The sequence below is a fragment of the Arvicanthis niloticus genome, chromosome 11, assembly GCF_011762505.2.
Source record: "Arvicanthis niloticus isolate mArvNil1 chromosome 11, mArvNil1.pat.X, whole genome shotgun sequence".
In the NCBI taxonomy this organism is placed as follows: Eukaryota; Metazoa; Chordata; class Mammalia; order Rodentia; family Muridae; genus Arvicanthis; species Arvicanthis niloticus.
In genome coordinates, this window is record NC_047668.1 from 26,701,890 (window position 1) to 26,728,184 (window position 26,295).

A 26,295-nucleotide genomic window follows, 5' to 3' on the forward strand; every position below is an offset into this window, starting at 1 on the left:
AAAAGCAAGTAAAAGAGTCAGAGATAGCCCCCATTTCCACTGTTAGGAGTCCCACAACGACACCAAGTACACAACCAGAACAGAACTAAGATCCATGGCAGTCTCCATGAACAAGCTCACTTTTGAAAGTAGTTATAAAATGTAGCTATGAAGAACATTGACACCATTGTTGAAAACTTAAGATTTATTGTATGGTTAAAACAACCGTTTCCCCAAAAGCTAGCAGTATTGACAGCACTGTTTTTCCCTGGACATGCTAGCTCATGCCTTTAATCATAGCACAGCACCTGGGAGGCAGTGGCAGACAGAGTTCTGTGAGCTGAGGCTAGCCTGTTCTACATAGAGAGTTCCAGGACAGCCGGGGCTACACACAAATAGTTCTTGGCTGTTTATAATTCTTGATACTCTTGTTGTTGTTGCACGTGTCTGTAATTTTAAAGAAATAGTTTTTAAATAACCTACTGCATCAAAACTATTTTTCTCTTTTAATAAGTGTAAGAATCATCTCTGCTGTTCAGACATTCAGTTCTCATTCTCTTCTGAGGGGCAGTTTCATTGCTTGCCCTGGAAGAGTAGAGGCAGAGCCTTTCAAAGCCTTGTATGTTTCCTCACCCTGGTTATAACCACTGGTTCAGAGCACAGCACAAATGAGAGCTTACTGTAAGATTCAAAGCAAGAGACTTTCCTGCTTCAAAGCATTCTTCGACCACTATGATAGCTTTTACTGTAGTCTTTAAGTATATTAGATGTGTTGAGTAGAATTAGTAATTGATTATTTTATGCCACTCAGCTCAGTTTTTGTTTTGTTTTGTTTTGTCTTTAATGGTTATCTATACATGATCGATTAGAGCGCTAGGTGTTGTTGGGCTTTGGGTACTATGATGATATTCTTTCTTTTTATTTGATAGAAGCCAGTGTCTCTTAATATATTCATAAAGGTCTTACTCGGTGATCACAACACTGATAGGTCAGACACAGAGGTGATCGATATATCTTATTAAGAAGCTGAACAGTAACCCAGGATCACGTGGGTCAAGCCCTGCAACGTTTCTGCTTTCTGCAGCCACAGAAACTGTAATTAGCCCCAACACACATGTAGCGTTTCTTTCTATAGACTTCAGATAAAGTTCTGGTGCTAGGAATGGAACGCAGACCTAATGTGTGTGTCAGGCAAGCATACCACCACTAAGCCACATACCAGAAAACGTCCTAGCTAAGACTTATTTATTTATTTTATGTATACGAGTACACTGTAGCTGTCTTTAGACACACCAGATCCCATTACAGATGGTTGTGAGCCACCATGTGGTTGGAATTGAACTCTGGACCTCTGAGACAGCTGTCAGTGCTCTTAACCACTGAGCCATCTCTCCAGCCCCTTTTTAATCTGTTTCTTAAACATGTTAAGCTTTGTTGAATCTGTTGCGAGTATGAAGAGGCCTGGTTATACAGAGGGAAAAACACAAAACAAACAGTCTAGCAGCTGCTAACCTTTGGCTGGCTTTTGCTGGCCTGCCATCCCAGCCCTTTTTCTTTTTCTGTCTTACCTATTCTTAAAAGTCCCCTTCATTTTTTTTTCCCTATCCAGTTTTTCATGTTAGGGGATGTTTTCCATTAATAGGGAATGGGCGTGTTGAATGAAGACAGGCACAAAACTGAAAGACAAGAAATCCAACATTTTCTCCATTATTGACACTTCTCCATCCCCAAAGGGGCTCTAAGACCACTGTTCCTCAGAGTAGCTCACCCAGGAAGACCTTCACTAAGACTTCCTGACTGCACTTCTCAGCAGCGTGACTGAACTTCTCAGCAGCGTGAGCTCAGTTCTTCCTCTCTCTCCTAAGGCCAGCTAAGCACTAAACTCTGATCTAGTCTAAGACCCGCATGAATGAGCACAGAGAATTCCAAATGTTCTTTCTAAGGATTCCAAAGCTTTTCATGATAATTTGCTATTGCATTTAATTTTCCTATAAATCATATCCATCAAGGAATATACCTCTCACTGAAGGTATATTATCACATCCCTTCTCCTGCTGGCCAAATAAACAGGCTGTGTGTGTGAGAGCAGAAACAGAAGGAAAGAAAGCTGAATTTCAAAACAGAAAGCTCATTTTCAAAGAATTAGGAGGAGAGTTTGCGTGTCACATGTCTGCATATGTACTGAGGAGTTGTTGATACTTGGGAATTTTGGTTTCCAATTCAAGTGGCATATTATTTGTCATGTCCCTTGTACATGTGACCTGGAAGGCCTAGAACCAGCCATCCTGCTTCTTCCCCAGAGTAACCAGGACTATAGGAACTGGACTCCCAGCCTACTACACTACTTTGCTTTTAGTGTGTGTGTGTGTGTGTGTGTGTGTGTGTGTGTGTTCATCCAACATGGGATGACTTGGAAACACTGCAGATTGGGCATTATTTATAACCTAAAGATTGAAAGAAATCTGCTTTCAGACTGATCTTCCTCAATTTCTTCTGCATATCCTAAACAAAAGTCTATACATGGTAAATCATGACAAATACCTAAGAATGGTGTCTACAGTGAAGCATACCAAAACCAGTAACATAGGTTACTGTTTTACCAGTGCACACAGTCTTTCCTTTGCTTGATTATTTTTATTCATCCTCAGTTTTCTAACTCGTATTTTTTACAGATATTTAGTAACTATCTTGTTTTGTGTGGTTTATGTAAACTGACTGATTTTTACTGATTGCCACTTCATAAAGTCAAATACCAGTCCCAGGAATTTTTATGGAGAATGGGCTCTACTCTGCTTTGGTCTCCTCCTTTTTTAAAAGTTAGTCCACAGGAGCGGGTCTGGGGTCTGGCTAGCTGACCACTAAGAAAGAGGAAGGCATGTCCACCTTCCCAGAACTACTGCCCCTTAGTGCACTCCCAGTAAGCCACCGTAAGGTTCAGCTGGTCTAGCTGCCTTTCTGGGTAAATATTCCTTTCCCTTCCCTTTTGTCTTTTTCTTCCAATGCCAGCTAGAGCCCCAATACTTTGGGCTCCACTATTTTCTAAAGCCCACTCCCACTTCCCTCTATGTAGCTGCCTGCTGACATATGGCTGACCTCAGTGCCACCTTCTCGCTCCTCCTCCAGGCAGCTGTGATAATTACAATCTGCCTGCAGTGGGGTTTTCCATTTAAACTCTAATAAACTGTCCCCAAGCTTCCCCTGAAGTTCATGGCTGTCAAGCTTTCATTTGAGATCAGTCTTAAATACTTTTACCAATGAGACAAAGAGCCCAGAGAGGGGATGCCGACTTCCTCAATATCATATGATGGCTCTACTGGGACACTCCACGATTTCTCTCGACACCTTTTTCCTGCCCTTTAATTCTTTAATTGGCAGAGAAAACGAGCCTATGTTTGCCTGCTGGGATGGCATAATCCTGTCTAATCTTGATTTTCAGGGGACTGTCTTTCTTTTAGGATTGATTCTCTTTGGTATCTGTGCTCCGTGAGTCAGGGCCTCCAAGACTTCCCACCTCCCAGTGGGTCGCATGAAGGCACATTATCTTCATACAGTCAGTATTTTTATTCACTCTGTCTGTATCTGGATTTGGGGACGGGTAAAGCACTGTAGTAAAACTAGTTATGTAGTATGCTCTGTATGTTATGTAGTATGTTCTGTGTGTTATGTAGTATGTTCTGTGTGTTATGTAGTATGTTCTGTGTGTTATGTAGTATGCTCTGTGTGTTATGTAGTATGCTTTGGTAGCCAAATCCCATTTGTCATGGTTTTGCTGAAAAGAACCTGAGTTTCATGGGGAGGGATAGAACCTTGACGGCTTGGCTGCAGCTGCTGTAGCAACAGTGAACCGGCCAATCCTTTGCATAGTGGACATTGGTACATGTAGTAAGGACAGTCCTGACACTTTCCCAAGAAGGAAAAAAGCTTCCAGAAAATAATTTTTTTATCCATCAGGTGGGGTTTTGACGTTTTCCTTCTCACTCACTAACAGTTGTGCTGTAGTGTTTCAGAATTCCACTTCTAATATATGTAATACCCCAGTTCTTTAAACCATCCTCTCAGAATCAGAGGCTCACTGCAGTCTAGAAACTGAGTTGTGCTGTCAGAAGTGGCCAATGGATAGATAGATACCCTGTCCATGCCAGTGTGTCCTGTCCTGAAAATGCTCTGTCAGATCCAGGTGTTTGAACTCTGATATGAATATGCATTCTTGAAAAAGTTTGCATTCTGGAAAACCACATATTAAAATAACAGACCTCATGAACAAAACAGAATAAATGACAGATAGCCAGAAATCAGTGGAGCTTCGTTGCAGAGCAGTCGTAGTAAACAGTAGACAGTCAAACCTTGTTGCAAGTACATCAAGGTGAAGCTTTACATCCTTGGATGTTAAGATTCATATTCTCATCCTCAAAACATAGGCCTTTGGAGGCATTGCTTTTCATGAAGATCAGTTTTATTAAAATTGACTAGCCCAGAGAGAACAGATCTTGCTCATCAGGTATGCTTTGTACACAGGAAAGCGATATCCTTCCCATGTACAGTTTCATGTTCAGCCTCCATAGGTAGCTTGATGGTAGAAAAAGCAGTTTCTGAGTTCCACCATGCCTTGAGGAAGGACTCCCAAGAATTTACCAGATGTTCTCAAAGATCTTTTATGTATACAGCATCTACAAAGCTAACTGACATTAAAAGAGAAAAATCAATAAGTGACAGTTTATTTATATTTTATAATGTCTTCTTTAGTCAGTTTATTGTCTGTAAGATATAATTTTATTCATTACAAAATATTGCTTCTAAAATAAAATGCCTTTTCTCCCAAAAGAAAACTACTTTTATCTTCTTATGCTAACTTATAAAGTCTCATAATTGATCATAATAGGTTTTCGTTACAACTGTTTGTCACATAAAACATGTCGCTGCTACCCTAAAGAAATTGCATTAGCATCTCTGTATGAAAAAAAAAAATCAGCATGTTTTGAAAGCTCCTGAGTTGATTCCTAAGGACCATCATGGTTGAGAGTCACTGCCTGAAAAATCAAAATGACTGAAGGTATTCGTTAGTGTCATTTTTAGTAAGGTTGCATTTAGACATTGTTACCTAAGTCAGTGCTGGTTGGATTAACTGCTGGCAAAATTCAGTGTTATTGTCATATGAGTCATTGACAGAATGTGCTGCGTAGGCTGACTGAAATACCTATTCTTTCAGAAAAATAAGATTTACATCATTTGGGGGCATGCATTTTTATAATGCTGACTGTAAGATATAGGAAAGGTAGTCCACTGAAACAGCAAGGCTAAAATCTGGTTTTTTATTGTTTCTATTGTCCAATATTATTTTACTCCCTCAGTGTTTGTAACTTTTTATATTTTTAGGCAGGGTCTCATGTATCATAGGTGATCCCAAATCCCTGTGTCATCTATGATCACCTTGAATGTCTTATCTTTCCACCTCCATCTTCACAGTGCTTGGATCACTGGCATACACCCTCAGTGCTTAGCTTTCGGAGTGCCGAAGCTCAAACACAGGGCCTGGTGCATCCTATACAAGCACTCTACCAAAGAAGCCCCATCCCTCTCCCCTCAAGATGTCGTTCTGATGTAGTCAGATATGTAATTATATTGTCATGGGGATAGAATTTCTGATATCAAACTTGTAGAAGATCGCATGTCACGGAGATAGGATTTGTGATTCTGAACTTCACTGGAGAGATATGATAATTGTCAAAGAGATGAATGAATTGAAGAAAAATATGCTTTAGTGTTCTGAATATGACTGACTCTTCACTATTTACAAAAGCCTTAAAAGACTCTTCAGAACTATATCTGTGTTTAAAAAGTATAAATACTAACAGGTAACTTGAAGAAAGGGATTTGTTTAATGTTAAAAGGAAGAGCAGACCACTTGCCCAGCAGGAGTGGAGTTGGCTGGGCTCTGCCTACCTTGTTCTACCTTGAGTGCTTTTGAAGGTTTCAGTTGTGTTGATATGGCCATGAGCAACCAGCCTGCTGGGAACCCTGGATTCCTGGAGAGCAATCCAGCTCAGATTTTTCTTCCTTTCCTTCTTGGGTCTTGAATAGCCTTGTCTGAAAGTGTTGGTTTTTAGAGGAAAATGTACTACATTGTGGTAATATGCTGAGTATTAATTATAACTTTAAGTTTTTATTTCAAAATACGAAGACTAAGAGATAATGTATTACTTTTCGGCATGGATGCTGTTAGAGCCTTACTCCTACACCGCTGCTTTATTATGAAGAAGGCTGTTGCTGTGCGACCTGTTTCTATTTGAACAATTAAAAACCCTTAGGATCGACCATCTGCAGATGTAACCAGTGCTGAATAGTCCAGCAAATATGCTCGTTGTCTGGCTCAGCTATGGTGGTTCCAGGCTGTCCTCTGAAGAAATGAGGTTCAAGTCATCCATACTAACTGTAACATCTCAATAACAGGTCAAAAGGAATTGGGGCAAATTTCCTTAAGCTTAGAATTGGTATGACATTTGCTGAATAAGATGTTAAAAAATGCTTGCCTAAAGAGTAGAGAATATAGCCTATGATTTTTCTCCAAATGAAAAATATACTCAGCATAGATATTGATTTGAAAGCAGGACTCGTCTTAATTCTAAATTAGAAATGTCCAGTCAGCAACAAAACAAAGAATCTTCTCTTTAGTAGAAAGACAAAAACTCACTCTTTCAAGGAGTTAATGTGTTTTTCTAGAGAGAAGATGTTTAACATAGAGCTTGGACCTCCCACCTCTTTTCAAACAATGTAAATAAATAATATGCAGGACTTTTGTATGAAAGTCTATTAATTATTAATGTCAGGGTTTTCTTAGAGCCTGGAAATTGTTCCTTTTCTGTTCTTATAAAAACCACTGATCATACAAAGAGTTATTCGTATTAATGAATCAAGACACTAGCACTGAAATAAAAATATGACTTAGTCATCTAATTTTGCAAATAGAGATATATATTAGTCCCACAAAAAATGTATGACTCTATCAAAACCACTAATTATACTTAAAAGAGAATATCAGATAGGTAATTTATAATTTTCTAGCTGTCAGCCCATTTCATTAAAATATTTACTAGGCTACTAATTCTAAACTAATTTCCTGTCAAATTAAATAAATTAAATTATGCTAAACATAGCCTCTGTGAATGTGTATGAAGTTTCTGGTATGCATAGTACACTATGCATAAATAAGGAGGGCCAGTTAGCCAATGGGATTTTTCTGAGTCGGAATTGACCGTTCTCCCTTTCCATCACTTTTTTTCTTATTAGAGTTAAATGAATAAGAGCAGTAGCCACCTTTTGTTCCCGTTCTTGCTTCAAAGGCATTGCTTCTCAGTGTCTTCCGTTACACTGATCCTCTGGCATTGCTGGCTAAAAGTTTTCATGATTAATGACGTTTACCATTAGCTAAGATTAAGATTTTAATGTCTGGCATTGTTTATACAGTTTTACCATTGAGAAGTCATTCTGCATTCCACTAATAAAGGGGAGGTTACAAAGAATACAGCACAACAAAACAAAAACAAGTGTTGTGGCTCAGGCCTGTGCTTTGGAAGACAAGAGGATTAGGAGTTCAAGGCTGGCCTGGACTAATAAGACCTAAGCAGAGGTAAAGTAAGGTCCTCGCTAAGAACCTAGCATCCATTATGTGTTAAAATGAACCACCACACATCCAGCCTTGACTTCCTCTCAGTGCTTCAGCATCCCTGGTGCTGGCCCTATTAAAGGAAGAATGATAATCTTAACTTAAGTGCTTGGAAGTATTTTTAAAGTGTAGAGTAGGAGCAGCAGTGGAAAGATCTTAGATGTGAAGGAATATTTAATATAATTATATAATGTATAGTATGATCCTTCATCTACTTTTAGAAGTGAAATCTCTTGTTGACAGTGAGCATTCCAGTAGATGTAGCTTCTAGGGAAATGAATATACTTACTCATGTCTATGTTTTGAAGCACGTTTTCGCAGTGGAAACGGTATATGACTCGGATGCTTACCATATTATAAGGGAGGGTTTGTTTTTAGGCATTTCTCTTCCTGCCATTTATTTTCTCTAAAATGTCATGGGTTTGTATGGTTTCCAATAGCTGCTGCTTTCATGTTATTCTTGCATTGATCAGGGAGGTAGGACCAGTTCCCTCCTGCAGAGTGAATTAAGAAAAGAAGGTATCATGTATTACCCAGAGCTGACAAGAAGAAACATAAGGAAGTTTCTCTCACCTCACAGTCTGAGGGTTCAGTCCATCATGGAAAGGAAACCGTGGTGGCAGGACTGGCTGAGTCCATGGCAGTGAGGACATGAGGCCCCTCCCTCACATCTATATAGATCAGGAAGCAGAGGGAAGGGGGACTATCAGTGCCCAGCTTGCTTTCAACAACTCCTGTTTTTGTTAGTTCTGGACTTCAGCCCATGGAATGGGGCCACCCACACTCAGTCTGAAACTCCCCTGCAGTTAATCCTCTCCGGAAACACCTCACAAACATGCTTTAAAAAAAAAAAATCATACTTTATTTTTTATTTCTGTGTATGCTGATATGTCTTTGTATGTATTCATTATATGCACATGCATCCACATGCCTACAAAAGCCAGAAGAAAGTCTCCGAACCCCCAGACTGAAGTTACTGGCAGTTGTGAGATGCCTGGCATGGACGGTGAGAAGCAAACTCTGGTACTCTGAAAGCGCTTAGCTGCTGAGCACTTGCTGTTCTCTGTGTCTCTGCAGCCCTTGGGCGTTTCTTTATCCAATAAAATTGACAAGCACAGTTAGCCATTACAATAACCAAGAAATGAAACAGCGTCTAATTTAGTTCCCTACTTTGTTTTAACCAAAGTTGCCTGAGGGACAAAACCTCAGTCATCTTTTCACCCTTAGGTAGTTTTGAAACTTAAAAAAAAAAAAAAAAAAAAAAAAAAGTGCCACAAAATGGAAACAGAAGCCAGATTTGGGGGCTGGGATTCTATATTACTTTGTTAGTATAGTAATGAAGAGGACCTTGGTCGGTGTTATCTACGGTACCCTCCAGTCTACTCGTAATATGAATGGAAAAGACGTCGTCCCCTTCACTACTAGTTCACACCCAAGACCATTTTTTAGTGGCATCTAAACATGATGATAGTTTTTCTAACCAAAAGGAATAGATCTACAAATAACCAACTTCCCAGTCCATCCTAGCAGAATGTGGTAGATGGACAGGGCTTCAGAATCATAGAAGAATGAAATATGAGATATTTCTAAAAGGATTGGCCATGGTAATAGCTTGGATATTAAGGCAAGATTGTTGCCCCGTGTTGTCACACAGCTTCTCCCTGGCTCACCTTCGCTCTCAATGATACGTGCATATAACCTGAGCAAATCCAGCTGCTTCGAGTTCCCGACACCTTGGCTTGCCTGCAGTGGTGGGCTGTAACAGAGAATTACAAGGCAAATCAAACCTTTGCCTTTACGTTGCTTTCATCTGGGTGTTTCCATAACAGCTGTAAGGAACAGACTCAAAGGGCCAAGTGTCATTAACCTCTACAATAAATATCTTCATTATCCTTCTCTCGTTTATTATAGCAACAAAAAGCTAACAAATGCTATTCACATACACATCGTAAATAAAAATAGCAATATAAAATGTTAACACTGTTTATGTATTAGTAGACCAAGTAAAAGAAAATATCATTAAGAAGCAGGATTCGTGATTATTAAACATTTTCTAGTTCCCCTGAATCATTTAAGAATCAAAAGGCCTTCCTATCAAGAAAAGTCCACGTGTATATAATTGTAAATCTTACATTGAACTCAGAAATCTAGGCAGTGTAAGTCATTTGCGTGCCTATTAACCCCAACTTCTGAACTAGTATATGAAATCTGATATGACGCAGCAGTTACACATGATGGTTTAAATTAGCGAAATACACTAGAATCTTAATGTACTTCCCTCTGTCTGCATGCTTAGAGCCTACATGTGTGATGACCTCTAGTTTTGGATGAGATCAAGAGGCATTTGTAACACTGTGGCTGTAATTGAGACAGACATTCTAGCTAGGCCCTCAGACTGTTTTACAATTGTTGAGCTTTTAATCTTAGTTTTTATCTTTTGTTTTGTATCTTAGTAAATTATCCATAATGATAGTTCTAAATCTTTCCTACACTTTAAGCCCTATGTTGAACATGAGTGGAGCTTGTCTCCTGTCAGCCTCATCTCTGAGGCTAGCTTATAAATCTTCCAACTTTCCATATATTTATATTAATAATATTGTGGGTTCTCCCTTATTTCTTACTGTAGTGCACTACAGCAATGTCAGAGATACACAAATACCAACAATATAATTGGGACTTAAAAAGTAAGAAAATGTGATTGTTTTGTTCCAGGAGCCTAGGCTCCCTGTTGTTTAGCTCTGTGTTGAGAAATTTGCACCTTTAACTAGCTCATAGGAAATGTGTGTGTGTGTGTGTTTGTAAATTTTGCCCGTCACACTCCATCTCAGATATACACCCAATCTCAGTGTCAGTAAAAATAAGAACAGGTTGGCTTTTGAGCAATTCATTTGGGAGACACCTCCCTGTTGTAAGGAGCTATAATTCTATGCATTGGTTAATTTTTTGTCAACTTGACACAGCAGAGTCATCTAAGAAGACAGAACCTCAACTGAGAAAATGCTTATTAAACTGGCCTGTTGATAAGGCTTTTGGGTATTAGTGGTGGGAGGAGGGCCCAACCCAGTGTGGGTGGTGATGGCCCTGGGCAGATGGCCCTGGGTTGTATAAGAAACAGGCTGAACAAGCCATGAAGAGCAAGCTGGTAGGCAGCATTCCTCACTGGCCTCTACTCTGTTCCTATAGTCTCATTCCTGACTTCGGTTCACTTCAGGATGGACTGTGATAGGGACATGAAAGCCAGATAAACCCTTTTCCTCCACAGGCTGATTTTGGTCGTGGTCTTTATCACAGCAACAAAAAGCAATAGAACACTGATTCCTAATACAACTTTGCCTGCTTGCCTTTCAAACAGAAGATTCTGCTTCTTTTGAGTTTATATGTATGGCATCCATGTCTGTTGCTTCCTGTTAAGTCCTTCATTTAACTGTTAGAGCTCCTTTTCCAGGAGGTATTATAAGTAATGAAATAGGCTGAGATGACATAACCATGTCACTTTAAAGTATGGCCTGTGTCTTCCAGTGTTTACTTCAGTGACTTGACTTCTTTTCTTTTAACTTGATTTTAAAATCGATCGCATGAAATCTACCCTCATAACAAAGTTTATATTCACATTACTACTAGCTATCTGCATGCTACAATGTAGCACATTTCCTCAACATTTGCATTTTCATCCCTAATACTTAGACCCACTGAACCTCAATACCCCAGTTCCTGCTCCTCACCCCTTATCACCACCGTTCCGTGTATTTCTGTCAGTTTGTCTCCCATTAGATACTATATGTAAGTAGAATCACACAGTGCTTTCCTTTCTGTTCCTGGTTAATGATGCATGCCCTCAAGGTTTTTCCTCCATGTTGTAGCATATCTTGGATTTCTCCCCTTTTCATTACTGTTGTGTGTGTGTGTGTATGTGTGTGTGTGTCCATGTGTGTCCCCATGTGGTGTGTACCACAGCCCACATATGGAGTTCAGAAGACAATTTGTGGGAGTTGGTTTTCTCTTTCCACAATGTGGGCCTCAGCGGACAAACTTGGGTTATCAGGCTTGGCAACAAGCAGCCTTACCTACTTAGCCATCTCATAGGCCCTGAGTTCACTTTTTATGACTGAGTAGTAGTTGCTGAGCTTATCAGTCCCTTGGTCATTTCTACCTCCTTGTCACTCTAGGTAATACTTTATCGAGCACAGGAAAGGCACAGACACATCTTGCAAATCCTCTCTTCACTTCTTTGGGATAAATAAGCAGAAGCGGGAAGACAGGGATCTTGTGACCAATCAGTTTCTGATGTTTTCTGTAAGCTTTAACTGTTTGTTTTTGTTTTCCTAGTGGCCATGATATAATAAGTTTAAAATCTTATCTCCTTGTGGTTTTGATTTTCCTTATAAGAATAGTGAGCCTCTCTTCATAGACCTGTTAGGTATTTATCTTCTTTGGAGAGGCGTCTGTTGAAGTCCCTTGACTAGCTGTTTAATCTGGGTTTGTTCTTTTCTGTTACTGGGTTAAGGGACTTCTTACATGTATCAGATATCAACCTATTGTTGTGGACCGCTGCTTTTACGAGTGGCATTGCAGAGTACAACACTTGAGTTTCCCTTGTGGCGGCAGCAGATTTGAATGGCATATTTCCATGGCTGCCATAGATACTGAATCATACTCTAACAAAATCGTGAAATGACTCACATGGGCGTTCAGCTTGAAGAAACACTATTGGAGACTAATCATTTGACATTTCGAGCTCTTAAGCTTGAGTCAATAAAGCCATCAATACTCAACATAGGATCTCTTCAAATTTCACCTTCCTGGAGATGAAGGTTTTTTGTTTGTTTGTTTGTTTGTTTGTTTGTTTGTTTTTTATATAGTTCATCTAAACGGTTAATGTTCAAAGTCAGAACTAGATCAGATAGCTTGCTGTAGTTTGTAATATTCATGTAAATTAAGTTTGGGGCCAAGCAGATTTTCTGAGGTGCTTTTGGCTCTTTGCTCAAAGGAGCTGGATTTGCAGATCTTCCTTCTGGTTTTGAGGATTAAAAGCCATGGTAGCAATGGGTTGTATATTACTGTATCTATTTGCTTTTAGCTGTGCAGTAAAAAGTAGATCTGACACTCATTACAGCTGTTATGACATGATAAGGGAGTTACATTTACTGACCCAGCACTTAGTATTTGATGAAGCTCTTTGGGGGAAAATAGACTATCTTTTGCCCTGCTGACTAATTTATAGCCTGTTCTGGTGATGAAGATGCCCACACTTGCTGCTGAGTTCAAGATAGTCACATGACTAATGCTCTGAGTTGTTGGTTTCCAGGGAGCGGTATAGGGATTATTACTTGGTAAAACTGCACTCCTTCCGTGTAAGCTGAGGACTTGAAGTCAGTGTCTTTAACCCCATCTTTAACATACAAGGCCCTGGGTTTGATTCACAGCACCAGAAAGAAAAAGCTATCTACAGAAAATGTACTCACTCAGAAACATTTGCTTTGCTCTGAAGCCTGTAGTCAGGGCCCAGGTCTATTCCATATAAACTTCCCTTGAGGAGTATTGTAATCTACTATGCATTCCAAATGCTACTTGTTCTTTGCTATAAGGTATCCTTTCTTCCATGAAGAATATTTTTAAAAGTTAAATTTTAATAAAATATAACATACCAAGGCTAGGCAAGGGTTTGAGGTCAGTCTGAGCTACATAGGGAGACCTCGTCTCAACAGAAAGACAAAGACAGATAAATTGTAACTGGTACACTGACTAATGCTCATTTCCAGCTTAAAATTCATTTCCATTTTTAATCGTTACTAATTGTCATGGTGCCTGTTGTGCCAGGGCCCCAGCACTAAATAAAGATCAAGCTGTAAATACAGCTGGACTATCCTTAATTCCAAGCAGAAAAAGTTCCACTAAAGACAGGCACAGGTGTTTCCTAAAATGGGACTTTCCTAGAAATTTAACATTAGAACTCTAGTTCAAAGGACCTCTGGCCTGTTATTCCTTCTTTCATGTCTTCATTTAACAAACATTTGTCAAATACCAACTTTGTTCCAGCCACAGTAGTCCACACAAGACATATAAAAATAAGCCCTTGGCCTTGAGTTCACAGACAAACATAGTAGTAGAGCTACATGTGTACATATTACAGTGATGCACGGAGAGATGGAGCCGCTCACGCCCAGCGGAGAGCCTTAGAGAGCAGAGGCTGGCAAACGCAACCGTCCACGATCATCACACAGAGTACCCATTTTTGCTTTGTGCCTACCAACCCAAAGAGGAGCGTGTAACTTCTGAGATCATACTGATAACCCATCCTTCTCTTACAACCTAACCCTTTCCTCCCTTCTCTATGTTGGAATCTGAAATCGTTGACTATCGCTCCCATTCATTCTTACAGAGTCCCTCTCTTAGAGTTTCTACTGCTGCAACAAAGCACTGTGACCAGAGACAAGCTGGGGAGGAAAGGGTCTATTTGGCTTAAACTTCCACATCCTAGTCCATTGTTGTGAAGGAAGCCAGAACAGGAATTCAAGCAGGGCTGGTACCTGGAGGCCAGAGCTGATTCGGAGGCCATGGAGGAGTGCTGTTTACTGGCTTGCTCCACATTGGCTTACTCAGCCTGCTTTCTTATATATAATAACTCCAGTTCCCCGTATTCAGTAATTTACAAAGCACAGGTTCCGCCACATCTAAGATTTCACTCCCGTTCCTTTGCCATGGCAGGTAATTCTGTCACATGTGTGACTTTTGTGTCTGTTCACTCAGGAATAACTTGAGGGAAAGAAATCTGGTCATTAACCATAGATAGAAAGGGAAGAAAACAAACCACAGAAGACCAGAGTTTACAGGAAGTCCTTTGGAAAAAATAAAAACACAAGCAATCATGGAAGAAAACATGGGAGACTGAGGCTGGAACAAAAGCTGCCTTCAGTAGAGGTGGTATCAGGACACGGGAATGCACATAAATTCAAAGTGGCTTATAAATACATACACATTCAAAACAGCAGTGAAAGTAGGTGTTGAAGGAGAATTCAAGTTGGAAAAATGTCTTTGGGTACTGGGAGCAGAATAATGTATTTGAGTCAGATTGAACCGTGTTCATAAACCATTACTTTTCACTTTTCCTTTCTCAATTCTGTCATCTGGAAGATGGGATCAGATTAACTTTACAGGACGACATGCTAGGATTGAGGAAATGCCCCAGAGCACTGCTGGGGATTTACCAGGGGGAAATTCCCAAGTTCCTTCCTGATGGTTGCTATTACCATTTGCTTGTTTTCAGACAACAGGAGCTTACAAATACCCCAATGGCATTGTGGGAGAATGTGAACGGGGCTTTCTATGGATCTGTCAAGTTATGTTTGCTACCATTATCTTTATTTAAGACAGCTGTTTTCTTAATTAAGAATCTTTTCCCCTTTGACAATTCCATACATATATATTTTGATCACATTCACCCCAACTCTTCTCTTCGTCTCCCCCCAGAACCACTTCCAACATGGCTCTCAACTTCATGTCCTCCTCCTCTTCCTTTTTCTAATAACCCACTAAGTCCCATTGGTGCTGCCCTAGTAAGTGTGAGACCATCCACCAGAGCAGGGGCAACCTACCAGAGACCACACCCCAGAGGAAAACTGACTTATCCCCTCAGCAGCTACCAACAGCTCCTTAACTAAGGGTGGGGCCTTGGGAGCCCCTCTCTCCTTCATGCTGGGGTGCTGACTGGCTTGCTCTTTGGTGGATAACCAGAGCTTCCCTGGTTTCAGCTATGTGATGCCCAAAAGGCAACATGTCTCAGCACTCTGCCTCATCCTCCAGCTTTTAAGTCCTTTTGGCCCCTCTCCCATGATGATTCCTGAGCCTTGAGATGGGTTGGTGTACATGTCTTCTTTAAGGCGATGTGCTGACCAGTTACTTACTCCCAACACTTTGGCCAATAACTGTATTAACCACTACCCACTGGATATGCTGCCTTGGTTGTCCTTGGCAGGCAGAGGACTGCTAACAGCAATTTTATTTATAGTACTCTCAAAGCACTTCCGTGTTTTAAGTACTCTCCTAGTGTCGTGTTTACTCAATACCCTCCTCAGTACGAATACAGAATTTTATGAACATATGAACAGTCTGATTTAACAGACTTTAATAAGACTAGAGTGTGTGAGAGTAGTAACTAAAAATCTCCTATGGGACACTCCCTTCTCCAGATGTTCTGTGAGCCATCCTGCTTCTAGCTATCCCTGAATGTCTGCTGTCACATTCTCTTGATCCTTTATTTCTATATCCTGTTAACTCCTTTGTAACTTCTGACAAACTGTGAGTACTTTAACCTTGCTGACAAAGCTCATACCATGCAGTACTCAACAGAAGACCTGCACTCATAGTCTCAGTTGGTGTTTGTTAAGTGAGTGAATGCTTCTACCAATGTGACTTGTCTGATTCTTGGCCCATGCTCAGCAGTGTACCAGTAATTGCTTTAATATTACTTCAATTAAGAGTGGCTTGAGTGATAAGGTAAGAGTAAAGATTAAAACATATAATAAAATATTGGTATTAACCTAATTCCAAAATTCATCTGTAGAATAGCTCTTTTTCTAATTCTGGGGACTGACAGCAATGCCTCACATATGTTAAGCAAGCTCTCTCTCACTAAACTGCATCTCCAGCCCTCTATTTACTTTTTATTTTGAGGCAGGATCTTACTAATTTGCCCAGGCTAACCCTGAACTTGCTCTATAGCACCAGCAACATTTGAACTTGAGCTTCTCCTGCCTCAGCCTCTCAGCTAAGACAGGCCTGCGCCACCAAGCCCAGCAATTTCCTCTTTCTGAAGAAAGGCCCTTTTCCTTCTGCAAATGCAAAAGCTGACCCTAGTTCCCATTGGCAGTTACTACGCACTCAAGAACTGGAATAAGATGGCAGGTCTAGGGTTCTACCTGGGCAGACTAAAGAGAGGTCCTGACACAGTTTGAAGCCTGAAATCAGAACGTGAAGACCCTAAAGCACTTGCAGATACTATGAGCGATATAAGGAAGAGGAATAGAACAGGGGAGGAAAGTGTTACTGTGTTTATACTGCCTATCACTTGCCTCACAAAAGGTGACGCATGTCACACACGATTGTGTGATGAGCAAATGACAGAACATAGAGATTGCTACGTCAGCCACTTAGCACGTGCTGTTTCAAGGCAGTATAGGAAGTGTGTTCTTTACATGGCTTGTGATTAGAACTAAGGAGGTTTTCAGATGTGTTAGAAAGAGGCTGGTGTGATCTGAGTGGTGGCTTACTAAGTCATGTGATCACTTAGGGCCCTAACCCAGTGGTTGCTGTTTCCACTTGCTGGTGCTCACAATTGCAGCCGCTGGCCAGGACCCAAGAAGAAACCATCAACAACTACCACCATAAGTGGGCTTCTCCCATTCAAGTAAAGAGCGGGGCTCCAAGTTCTCTTGCAATATGACTGTGGCTGTGTTTTTAATGACAGCAAGGTTCTCCCTGGTGCTATGGTTTGGTTTTGTTTCTTTGTTTTGTTTTTGAATTATGTAAAAATGCGGGCTCCTTTCAGTGCAGGAGGTAAGAAATCATCCATGTAAAGATTAAGAGTTGCTTTCAGCTTTTCTTTCTTCCTCTTTTGTGCCTCTCACAGACAGTAAAGACTGTATCCTGGAGCCGCTTTCCCTGCCAGAGAGTCCAGGTGGCACCGCCGCTTTAGAAGGGCCTCCATCTGTGCCTTGTATTTTCTGTGAAGAACATTTTCCCATGACTGAACAAGACAAACTTTTGAAGCACATGATTATCGAGCATAAGATTGTCATAGCTGATGTGAAGCTCGTTGCAGATTTCCAAAGGTAAATTTTGGTTTTGCCTCTAAAATAAGTCCTTCTTGACTGGAGGATGGTATAATCTACACAGAAAGTAATCTCTGTGCAGATATGGGAGGTCATGTCATCATGTTTGGGATTTTTTTTTTCCTAGATTTTTTTACTACAATCTTTTATCAATGAGCATGTAAATTATGATTAATTAAAACATGGAGCATGTTTTCTACTGAGGAGATCTCATAATGAGAGCATAAAATTTGGAGAGTATGGAAAGGCTCCATTTCATTGGAAAGTAGAGAGTCACCTCAGCATTATAACGTCAGTGCTGACTCTCTCAGGCCACCCACATCATTGCCAGCAAACAACCTTGTCCTTGTCCAAAAGCAGCCGGCTGTATTATTAACAGTGCATAGCTAAGGAACAAGACTGGACTGGAATGCAGGCCAGGGAACCTCTTAACCTTGTGATGGGTTAATAATAAACAGATTAATGTACGCACTGGTCCCTGGCCTGGCTCGAGCGAGTAGCACCGCCTGTGAGATGCTGCCAGTCTGATAGAGAAGAGCCAAAATTTATTTATATTTTGATTACTGATAAAATTGCGATGTTGCTGCTGTGGCTTTAGTGATCAGTGCAGTTTTATACCACTTTAAAAACTTAATTATCACTTATTTTTAAGATTTAACTTTTAAGAAAATTTTATTCAAGGTTCCACATTATCTAGATCTTTAGAAAACAGTTTGTTTGAGGTTGGAATAACCAGCATTCCTGGTGGCTGGGGATGGGGGCAGATAATCCAGCTGTTCTTGGTTTCTGATGTCCTTCCCAGCTGCCCGACACTAACGCAGAATATATGTAACATGCCTTCTGTGTATATGTGGGACCTACAGCCACTAAGTATGGTTATTTTTTCCCAGACTTTGATGTTGCCTGCTCATAGGATAAAGCAAGGAAATCTGAATGATATATGTGACCAACTGCTAAACTAATTTCTTGCATATTTTCATTGTGTTTCTCCTCATTTGTTATTCTCTATTTTTAAATTAGAGAGAAATGGTCAGGATGATTGAGGGAAAATTATAGGAGCTTTGCAACATACAATATTTTTTTCAAGATGTATTTAAAATATTTAAATCTATTCATTTAAGACACTTCTTTTTTTTAAGATTTATTTATTTATATGAATACACGGTAGCTGTTTTCAGACAAACCAGAAGAGGGCATCAGATCTCATTACAGAAGGTTATGAGCCATCATATGGTTGCTGGGAATTGAACTCAGGACCTTTGGAAGAGTAGTCAGTGCGCTTAACAGCTGAGCCATCTCTCCAGCCCTTTAAGACACTTCTTAAGCTAGACATCTTCTAATTCTTTTCTTCCCAGGTAACGATGACAGAAATATTAAATGGACATGTCTTATTTTACTGAGCTTCTCTTTGCTATAAAATGATTTGTTTACTCTTGAACCATATAAGTAAACGTTACCCCTGTGAACTGCAGGGAAGTACAACCATTAGTGGTAACTGAGAGGTGTTAAAACTTTCTCTTCTGCCCTTAAAATCTGAGGAATGTTTAGATCAAAATTTGCCTTTTCTCTTTTGTGTTTTTTTTTTTAATCTTTAAAGAAAGGCATTTATTTAAGAATCAATTATTTAATAATTTTGGTAGCTCTTTTATGTTTATATATAATAAAGTGACCATATTTATAGTTATTAATCTATTGTTGGCATTAATCTTATTCATATATGGGAAGAACAGTCAGGTTACTTAGCTAGGTCTTGGGCTTAGGAATCAGTCAGTACATGTTGAGAACTGTCACTAAGTGCAGCTCAACAGTAAAATGGATGCTTTGTAATTAAAGAAAAAAGATATATGTCAAATGTAAGTGCTTTCTAAATTGTGTAGTTAGCATGTATTTTAAATGTATAATTTTAGTTCTTTCTTGTCAGATGTGCTCCTAATTAAATAAAATTTTCACTCTCAGGAAGTAAAAATAAGATTATTGAATGGACCAACAATATGTCTAAGTAAACTCTTTATTTCTTAAAAGAACATTTTTGTTGTTGTTTTTGTTTTTTACGACGGTTTCTCTGTCAGGATAACCCTGGCTGACCTGGAACTCATTCTATAGGCCAAGCTGGCCTCAAATTCAGAGATCCATCTGCCTCTGCTTCCTGAGTACTGGGATTCAAACCACTTCCCAGCAAGAACATTTTTAATATATCCAGTCTCCTTTGAGTAACCTTCTATAATTTAATGTAACTGAAAGTTCTTCCCTAGAACAGACATTGACTGTTTGTGATCAGGTAAGTTACAGTTAAGTAAGTGGCTTTCTCCAGCTTTCAGAAAAGAAACTATGAAGGCTGGGGAGGGCACACAGGAAAGAGCTCCAGTTGACATGTATGAATTCACTCTTCTCGGAGGAAATCTGATCCTTCTAAGTACAAGCTATAAAGGCTTTTAAATCATAAAAATGAGATGGGATTACCTCATACTTTATTTCCTTTTATTTCAACAAGGTCTCACTGTGTAGCCCAGGCTGGCCTCAAGCTCACTTGCTTCCGACTTTTAAATGCTAGGATCACAGAGATACACCACCACTTCAGCATTACCCTGTGTTTTATAAGAAGTAAGCTATAAATTTTCATATTAAACATATCTGACATTCTTTATTGAAACAAAGTAAGTACAAAACTTCCTCGGGCAGAGAAAAATAAAACAAAACAGAAAATCTCCCCGTTGAGGCCACTTTACCGTTATTTAGAGTGAGCTATTTTCTTCTAGCTTTCTTTAGTCAATAGAATTGTACCAGAAGATAAAAGTTAATGCCATAATTGTTTAAGTTGCATTGATTCAGTGCTACTTGGATAACAACCATCTCTCAAACCTTCATACCTTTATTGGTATATGTGCAAACTCCAGTGGCGGTCTGACAGGCAAGATGTTACTACAGCAGTGTTCTTGTGTGTAAGAAAGCTCTCCATGTGATATGGTTTGAAGTTCTTTTTAACAAAAGCATTTGCTGATGACTTACCAATTACTTTTATGGCTTTTTAATAAAGTGTGAAATGCTATTTTGACTCAATAAAGAATTCATACCACATATTTCATAGCAGCCTTTATATATTGAGTAGCTATAACTGTTACTTTGAATAAATGAGAGAAGTGGGAAATGAGGTTAACCAGTACTACATAATCATATGACTCTGAAAAATATGTTCTAATTTGGGGCTGGGACAAGAGGTTTGTGAAGACCTGCTGTCATTAAGCTGTTTCTCAGTTGAATAGAATTTCTCTGAGTATCTGTAATAACCACAACAAAATATAAAAAGGAACACCCCTTACTTTGGCTTAAAAACTACAAAGATGCTACTATGTGTTTTGAATATCTCCAAACTCAAATGTAACTTAGGCTCAAATATATGTAGCTGTTGAAATTGTATTTAGCATAGTGTATGGAGCGTGTTTATGCCTTGTGTGGTGATTTGTGATTCTGTTTTGCTTTTATTTGATGTTGTCACCTTGTCTTTAATGAGGAAAAGAAGACTCGGATACAACTTTGCTCCTTACTTATCTCCCCAGCACACTCCCAGAAGCTGCTTAACAGCATCTCTGACAGTGCTAGGCATGGATCTAGAAGCATCCTTTCGAAGATTCTGGAGTACTTGTATGAGGAGCAGTAAAATAACTTTTAGAGCTGTATGGCATCCCAGGCCCCATCGGGTCTGAGACAGATCTTAAGAATCTGAGCTTCTGCCTGGCAGGATCACCCTGAGATCTTCATTCATTTCAGGCTAGTATTTCTTTCCTTGTGTTTGTAGCCTTGAAGTAACCGCTCATACAGCAGAAGCATTTGATATTATCTGCCTCATGAAAGGTGTAGTATGCAAACATAGAAGACCTTGAAGACTGGACTACTGACCACTGGGATCAGGTCATTGTTTCCTCAGCAGGATAGGGGGATACTTGGCACCTGTTGCCCCATCATGGTGTTCCAAATCAGTAGCCACAGCAGCTGGTAACAACTTTCAGTCTGTATGTAGGCAACTAGGAGCCATTCCCACTGCCGGCTACAGTTACGTAATGTGCTATTTAGAAGTAGGGTGTTCCCTCTCGTTCAGACTTCTATATAGTTCTCTATCTGTTCATATCAAAAATCAGTCTCTGTACCTTCCTTATTCCCTGAGTGGGTTGGAGAAAAAAAAAAAAAAACATTTCAAGTATTTATTGCAACTACAATTCCAAGAGGTTTTTCTGCCTTCCCTTTCCTAGGATTCTTGTACTAACTGATCGGAACATGCCTCTGTGTCACAGAGACCAAGGTTGTTTGGGAGCCAGAAAGACCTGCCTGGATTCAACTTCTGCCATTCTAAGCCATTCTAGACAGTTCAGCAAACATAGCCTTCGCTGTCATTGCCACCATCTTCCACCTTAGCTCCTACCCTGTTACTGTGATGTAACCCTTTTTACCTTCTCACTAAATGTCTCGTGAAATGAAGGCAGACTTGTAGTCTCAGGACTCAAGAGACAAAAGCAGGAAGATTGCACATTCGAGGCCAGCCTGGGCTATATAGTGACACCTTGTCTCAAACAAATAAAGACTTCCCCTGTTCACTCACTTTGAGGCAGGTTCCCACCCTGCCTCAGCCTTGTCTCAGACACATAGGGTCAAGTGGTTCTCCCACCTCATATCCCAGGGAGCTGGGACTACAGGCTAGTACCATTTCCTCTTTTCCTTTCTTTTTACTTTATTAATTTTTTTTATAAAATGTTATTGCTATTTTTGTTATTTTAGACAGTTATTCTGACAAATTATCTTTGTCCCTGTACCCATATGTAAATGAGTTCCTTTTCTCATGCTACTGTTTATAAACCCCCAGGACTTGGGTTGTGGTACTCTGCCTGTACTGTATACTTAATCATCAATAATAATTCATATACAAATGAGTAAGTTCAGATTCATATCCCTGAATGCCAAGCACTCCTCCAGATTAACACATTCTAACACCAGGTATTAAAAGGCTTGGCCAGTATCATCATTTAAAAAGCACAGTGGCTTCCAATTTAAGATGAGTGTAAAACAGTACTTATGCTATAGCTTAAGGAGAAAAATCTTTTGACTTTTCATTAGAAAATAAGTTACAATGGTTCAAAGGGTGGTTCAGTCACTAGGGTCCACACTCTCCAAACATCTGCTTCCACTCTTTCCCATAGATGATTTCGCAGGTCTGTGAACATCTTCCAAAGGTGAGCAGTTTATGTAGGCAAAGTTACCACTGCTTTAACAAGGCTGTGGGTCCAAAAGTGAATTAGTATTGTATGAGACTGGCTACTGTTGTGAGCTTTGTTTAGATGGTATGTGTTGTGTTGGGTGTCCTCATTAAAGTGTCAACTGGAGCTACAGAAATTCTTCTTGGTCTTTCGTATTGGTAGCCGTGAAAACTTGGCCCTCTTCTCTCTTGACAAGTCAGTTTTCTCAGGCACCCGGCCCTGCCCTATGTAGATTTGTTTACATGAGCACAAGTATCTGTATATTTTAGTTTGAAGAAACAAGTCAAGTCCTATTCTTGACATCTTTAACACAGGTATATGTCTGTATGCTATATACTTGCATGTGTGCGTATACATATGGAGGCCAGAGGTCAACACAAGGTGACTTTCACTACTGTTCTCCACCTCAGTGTTTAAGATAGGTCTCTCAGTGAGCATGGAGTTCCTTGGCTTGGCTTGGCTTGGCTTGGCTTGGCTTGGCTTGGCTTGGCTTGGCTTGGCTTGGCTCGGCTGGCTGATCAGTAAACTTAAGAGATTTGTCTATATCCATGCACCTCCCACCACCACTAGCACTGGGGTTTACAGATGTGGATGCACAGAGTTTATGTGGATGTTAGGTATCCAAACTCAGGTCTGTGTAGCAAATATTTTACTGACTGAGCCCACCTGCCCAGCCCTGAGTTTCCTACCTTTCTTTTTCCCTCTATCCCATCTCCTTTTCCAGGACAGGATAGTTAAGTAATGGAGAACAGAAATAGCTATGCAGAGTAACACAGACTGAAAAGTGCTGAAGTTGACCGAGGAAATAATGTGTTATCTTTTCATAGATATGTTCCTTCTACTGTGACAGATCTGCTGTCCCTCTGCTTCTAAGGCACATGAAAGCCAGTGAGTTAGCCACGGAGTAATGGTGGATCATGTGCTAGTTTTGTAATAGAAGCTGAGCTAGAGTTAACACTATCATGTCTGATCTGTGGATGAAGTCAGAATTACTGTGTAGGGAACGTACTACTCCTCCACTGTAAGGTTGTCAGGGTAGGTAGAGGCAGGACTGAATTGTGTGGTCCTATCCGCCTCTCACTCATCGCTTCTTCTCCTTATGCCTCCTGTTCTTCCTGTCCTTGTCTGTATTTATTTCCCAGTTCATCTCACGGTTCTCTCTTTTTCTCAGATCTCTCAACACAGACTGTATTCTAACCCACTAACCAACTGTATCCCGAGTACCACAATGGGGACAAATACCCAAAAGAAGAGTAAAAGGAAACCAGATGTGGGGAGGTGCTGCCTGCCTGGAGATCTATCAATGTCTCTAAACACTCTCCCACACCCTTGCTTTGAGCCTGTTCTGGCAGATCACTGCTAGGTGCTATAGGAAACCATTTTAAAGGTCCAAATCCCTACTCTTTCTATGTTCCTCCAGTATCTCAGGAAATTTCATCTCTTTCCATGAAGCTTTGGTTCTTTGGTGAAACTTTTCTTATCTAATTCATGTAGTCCAATAAACAGTAACCTGTCAGGCCAAATGTCCCATGTCTTCTCTCCTCATGAAGAAGGCCACATTCCCCTGTTGATGCCCTCTGATCTATGAGGTAACACGGTAATTCATCTTGTTATAATAAATAAATCGAAGGAGGAGTGGCTTAGTTGAATCTTTCATTGTCTTTCAGCACATGTACAGAGCTGGGTTATGGTTTGCTTTTAAGTTGAGCCCATATGCTACTTCTAACTCTGCTCATTAAATATAAAGTGTGTAGCTCAGCTGTTTTCCAAAGGCTACATCTAATTTATTTTAGGCATAGTGTGGGCATTCAGACGTTCTGTCTAATTATGCAGATGTTGGATATATGCAATTATCTTACTACACTGACCTTTGCAAAAGATGACCACTCAGTCTGCTCTTCATTGGATGTCATAAGCCTATTTGATTCTTGTAATTGTTTAAAATTTATTTTTATTTTGTATGTATGGTTGTTTTCCCTACATGTGTGTCTCTGTACCACATGCATGCCTAGTGCCTACAAAGGACAGAAGAGAGCACCCGATCCCATAATTAGAGTTATAGATGCTTGTGACTCACCAAGTTGGTCCTGGGACTCAAACCAGAATCCTCTGAAGGAGCATGCAGTGCTGTAAACTGCTCTAGCCCCCTAATTCTTACCTTTTAAGTGTATGTAAACTATAATGTTGTTTTAGAAAACTTTATTATCACAGGAAAACAATTCATTTTAACCATGTGGGATAGCCCTTACCTGTAATTCCAGAACTTAGAAGGTAAAGGGCTAGCCTCAACAACATAGCATATTCAAGGATAATCTGGGCTATAGAAGAGCCTATGTCAAGCAAACAAACCAACAAAAACTCATTTTAACTTTCTTACATACTTGTTTATCGAATTTCAAAATAGTGAGGTTTAATCATTTTCAAGCCTTTGTAGGATAGTTTTATTTTATTTATCTTATATATCTGCAATCTCTCAATGCCTTTCTCTTCACAGATTCTTTAGCAGTGTCATTTAACTGCTTTTTGGTGTGGAGCTAATTAGGCATTCTTGTATGATCCTATCATTTTAACAGTTATGTATTGATTCTCCTCATCCTTTTGAATGTAATTTCTTAGGTACATTTTATATTGGAGGAAAAGGTTCACTGAACAGCCCATCACAGATTTTTGCAGCGTGATAAGAATCAATTCCACAGCTCCATCTGGTAAGTGCATGTCTTAACTGTCCACGTAAATCAAAAATTCAGGAAAATAATCTCACTCTCTTAGATTGCACTTGCTCTCACTTGCATGATAGCTGAAATTAAACTGATGTTTTTATATTGCTTTACTTGAATAAACCTACATCAGAACTCTATACCAGATACTAATGGACATGCACATTGTGTGTCTGTGGGGTGTGTGTGTGTGTGTGTGTGTGTGTGTGTGTGTGTAAGCCCCAAGCCAGCGTTGGTCTCTATTACTCTTTACCTTAGTTTTTGAGACATATTCTTTCATTGAGCCTGTGGCCACCAATTGGTATAATTAGCCGGCTAGCAACCTCCAGGGATCTACTACCCTTTGGCTTTTAAATGAGTCTTGAGGATCCAAATTCAGATACCCCCAGCTCCTTGCCTGCACAGTAAACATTTTACTGACTGAGCCATCTTCACCGTTTCGTATCCACGAATTTTTAAAGAAGTAAATAATCGTGAAAATTTTTCTCCTTTTTTATTTATTCTTCTGCTCTCTCAACAGAAGAACAAGACAACTATTATTTGTTATGTGATGTGTTACCAGAAGATAGAATCCTCAGAGAAGAGCTTCAAAAACAGAAGCTGGTAAGAATTTTAAAGTATGAACCATGCATTGGAAACACACACAAAAATCACTCTTGTTATCTTGTTATCTTATGAAGGGAATTTTCAAACATACGAAAAATAAGAGACTACACATACATGTCTTAAAACAGAAAATAGTATTCACTGGATTAAAGCCTAACGTAGTAGAGATACAGAGAGGACCATTGACTGTTTCCTGAGTTATCCCCAACATGAAAACAAAGTCTGTTTGCCTTTCTGTAATTCTAGATTCTTGACACGTGACA

The 26,295-nt window shown here is 39.8% G+C and overlaps 1 protein-coding gene across 1 annotated transcript in view; it reads left to right on the top strand.

Annotated features, from left to right (window-relative positions):
- Positions 1 to 26,295, top strand: part of Znf277 (zinc finger protein 277) — a 119,005-nt gene that overhangs the window by 43,583 nt on the left and 49,127 nt on the right. The window contains exons 2-4 of the mRNA XM_034514586.2: positions 17,265 to 17,466; positions 25,326 to 25,414; positions 25,947 to 26,029. Of these exons, the coding sequence (XP_034370477.1) occupies positions 17,265 to 17,466; positions 25,326 to 25,414; positions 25,947 to 26,029 (374 nt within the window). The remainder of the gene's footprint in view (positions 1 to 17,264; positions 17,467 to 25,325; positions 25,415 to 25,946; positions 26,030 to 26,295) is intronic.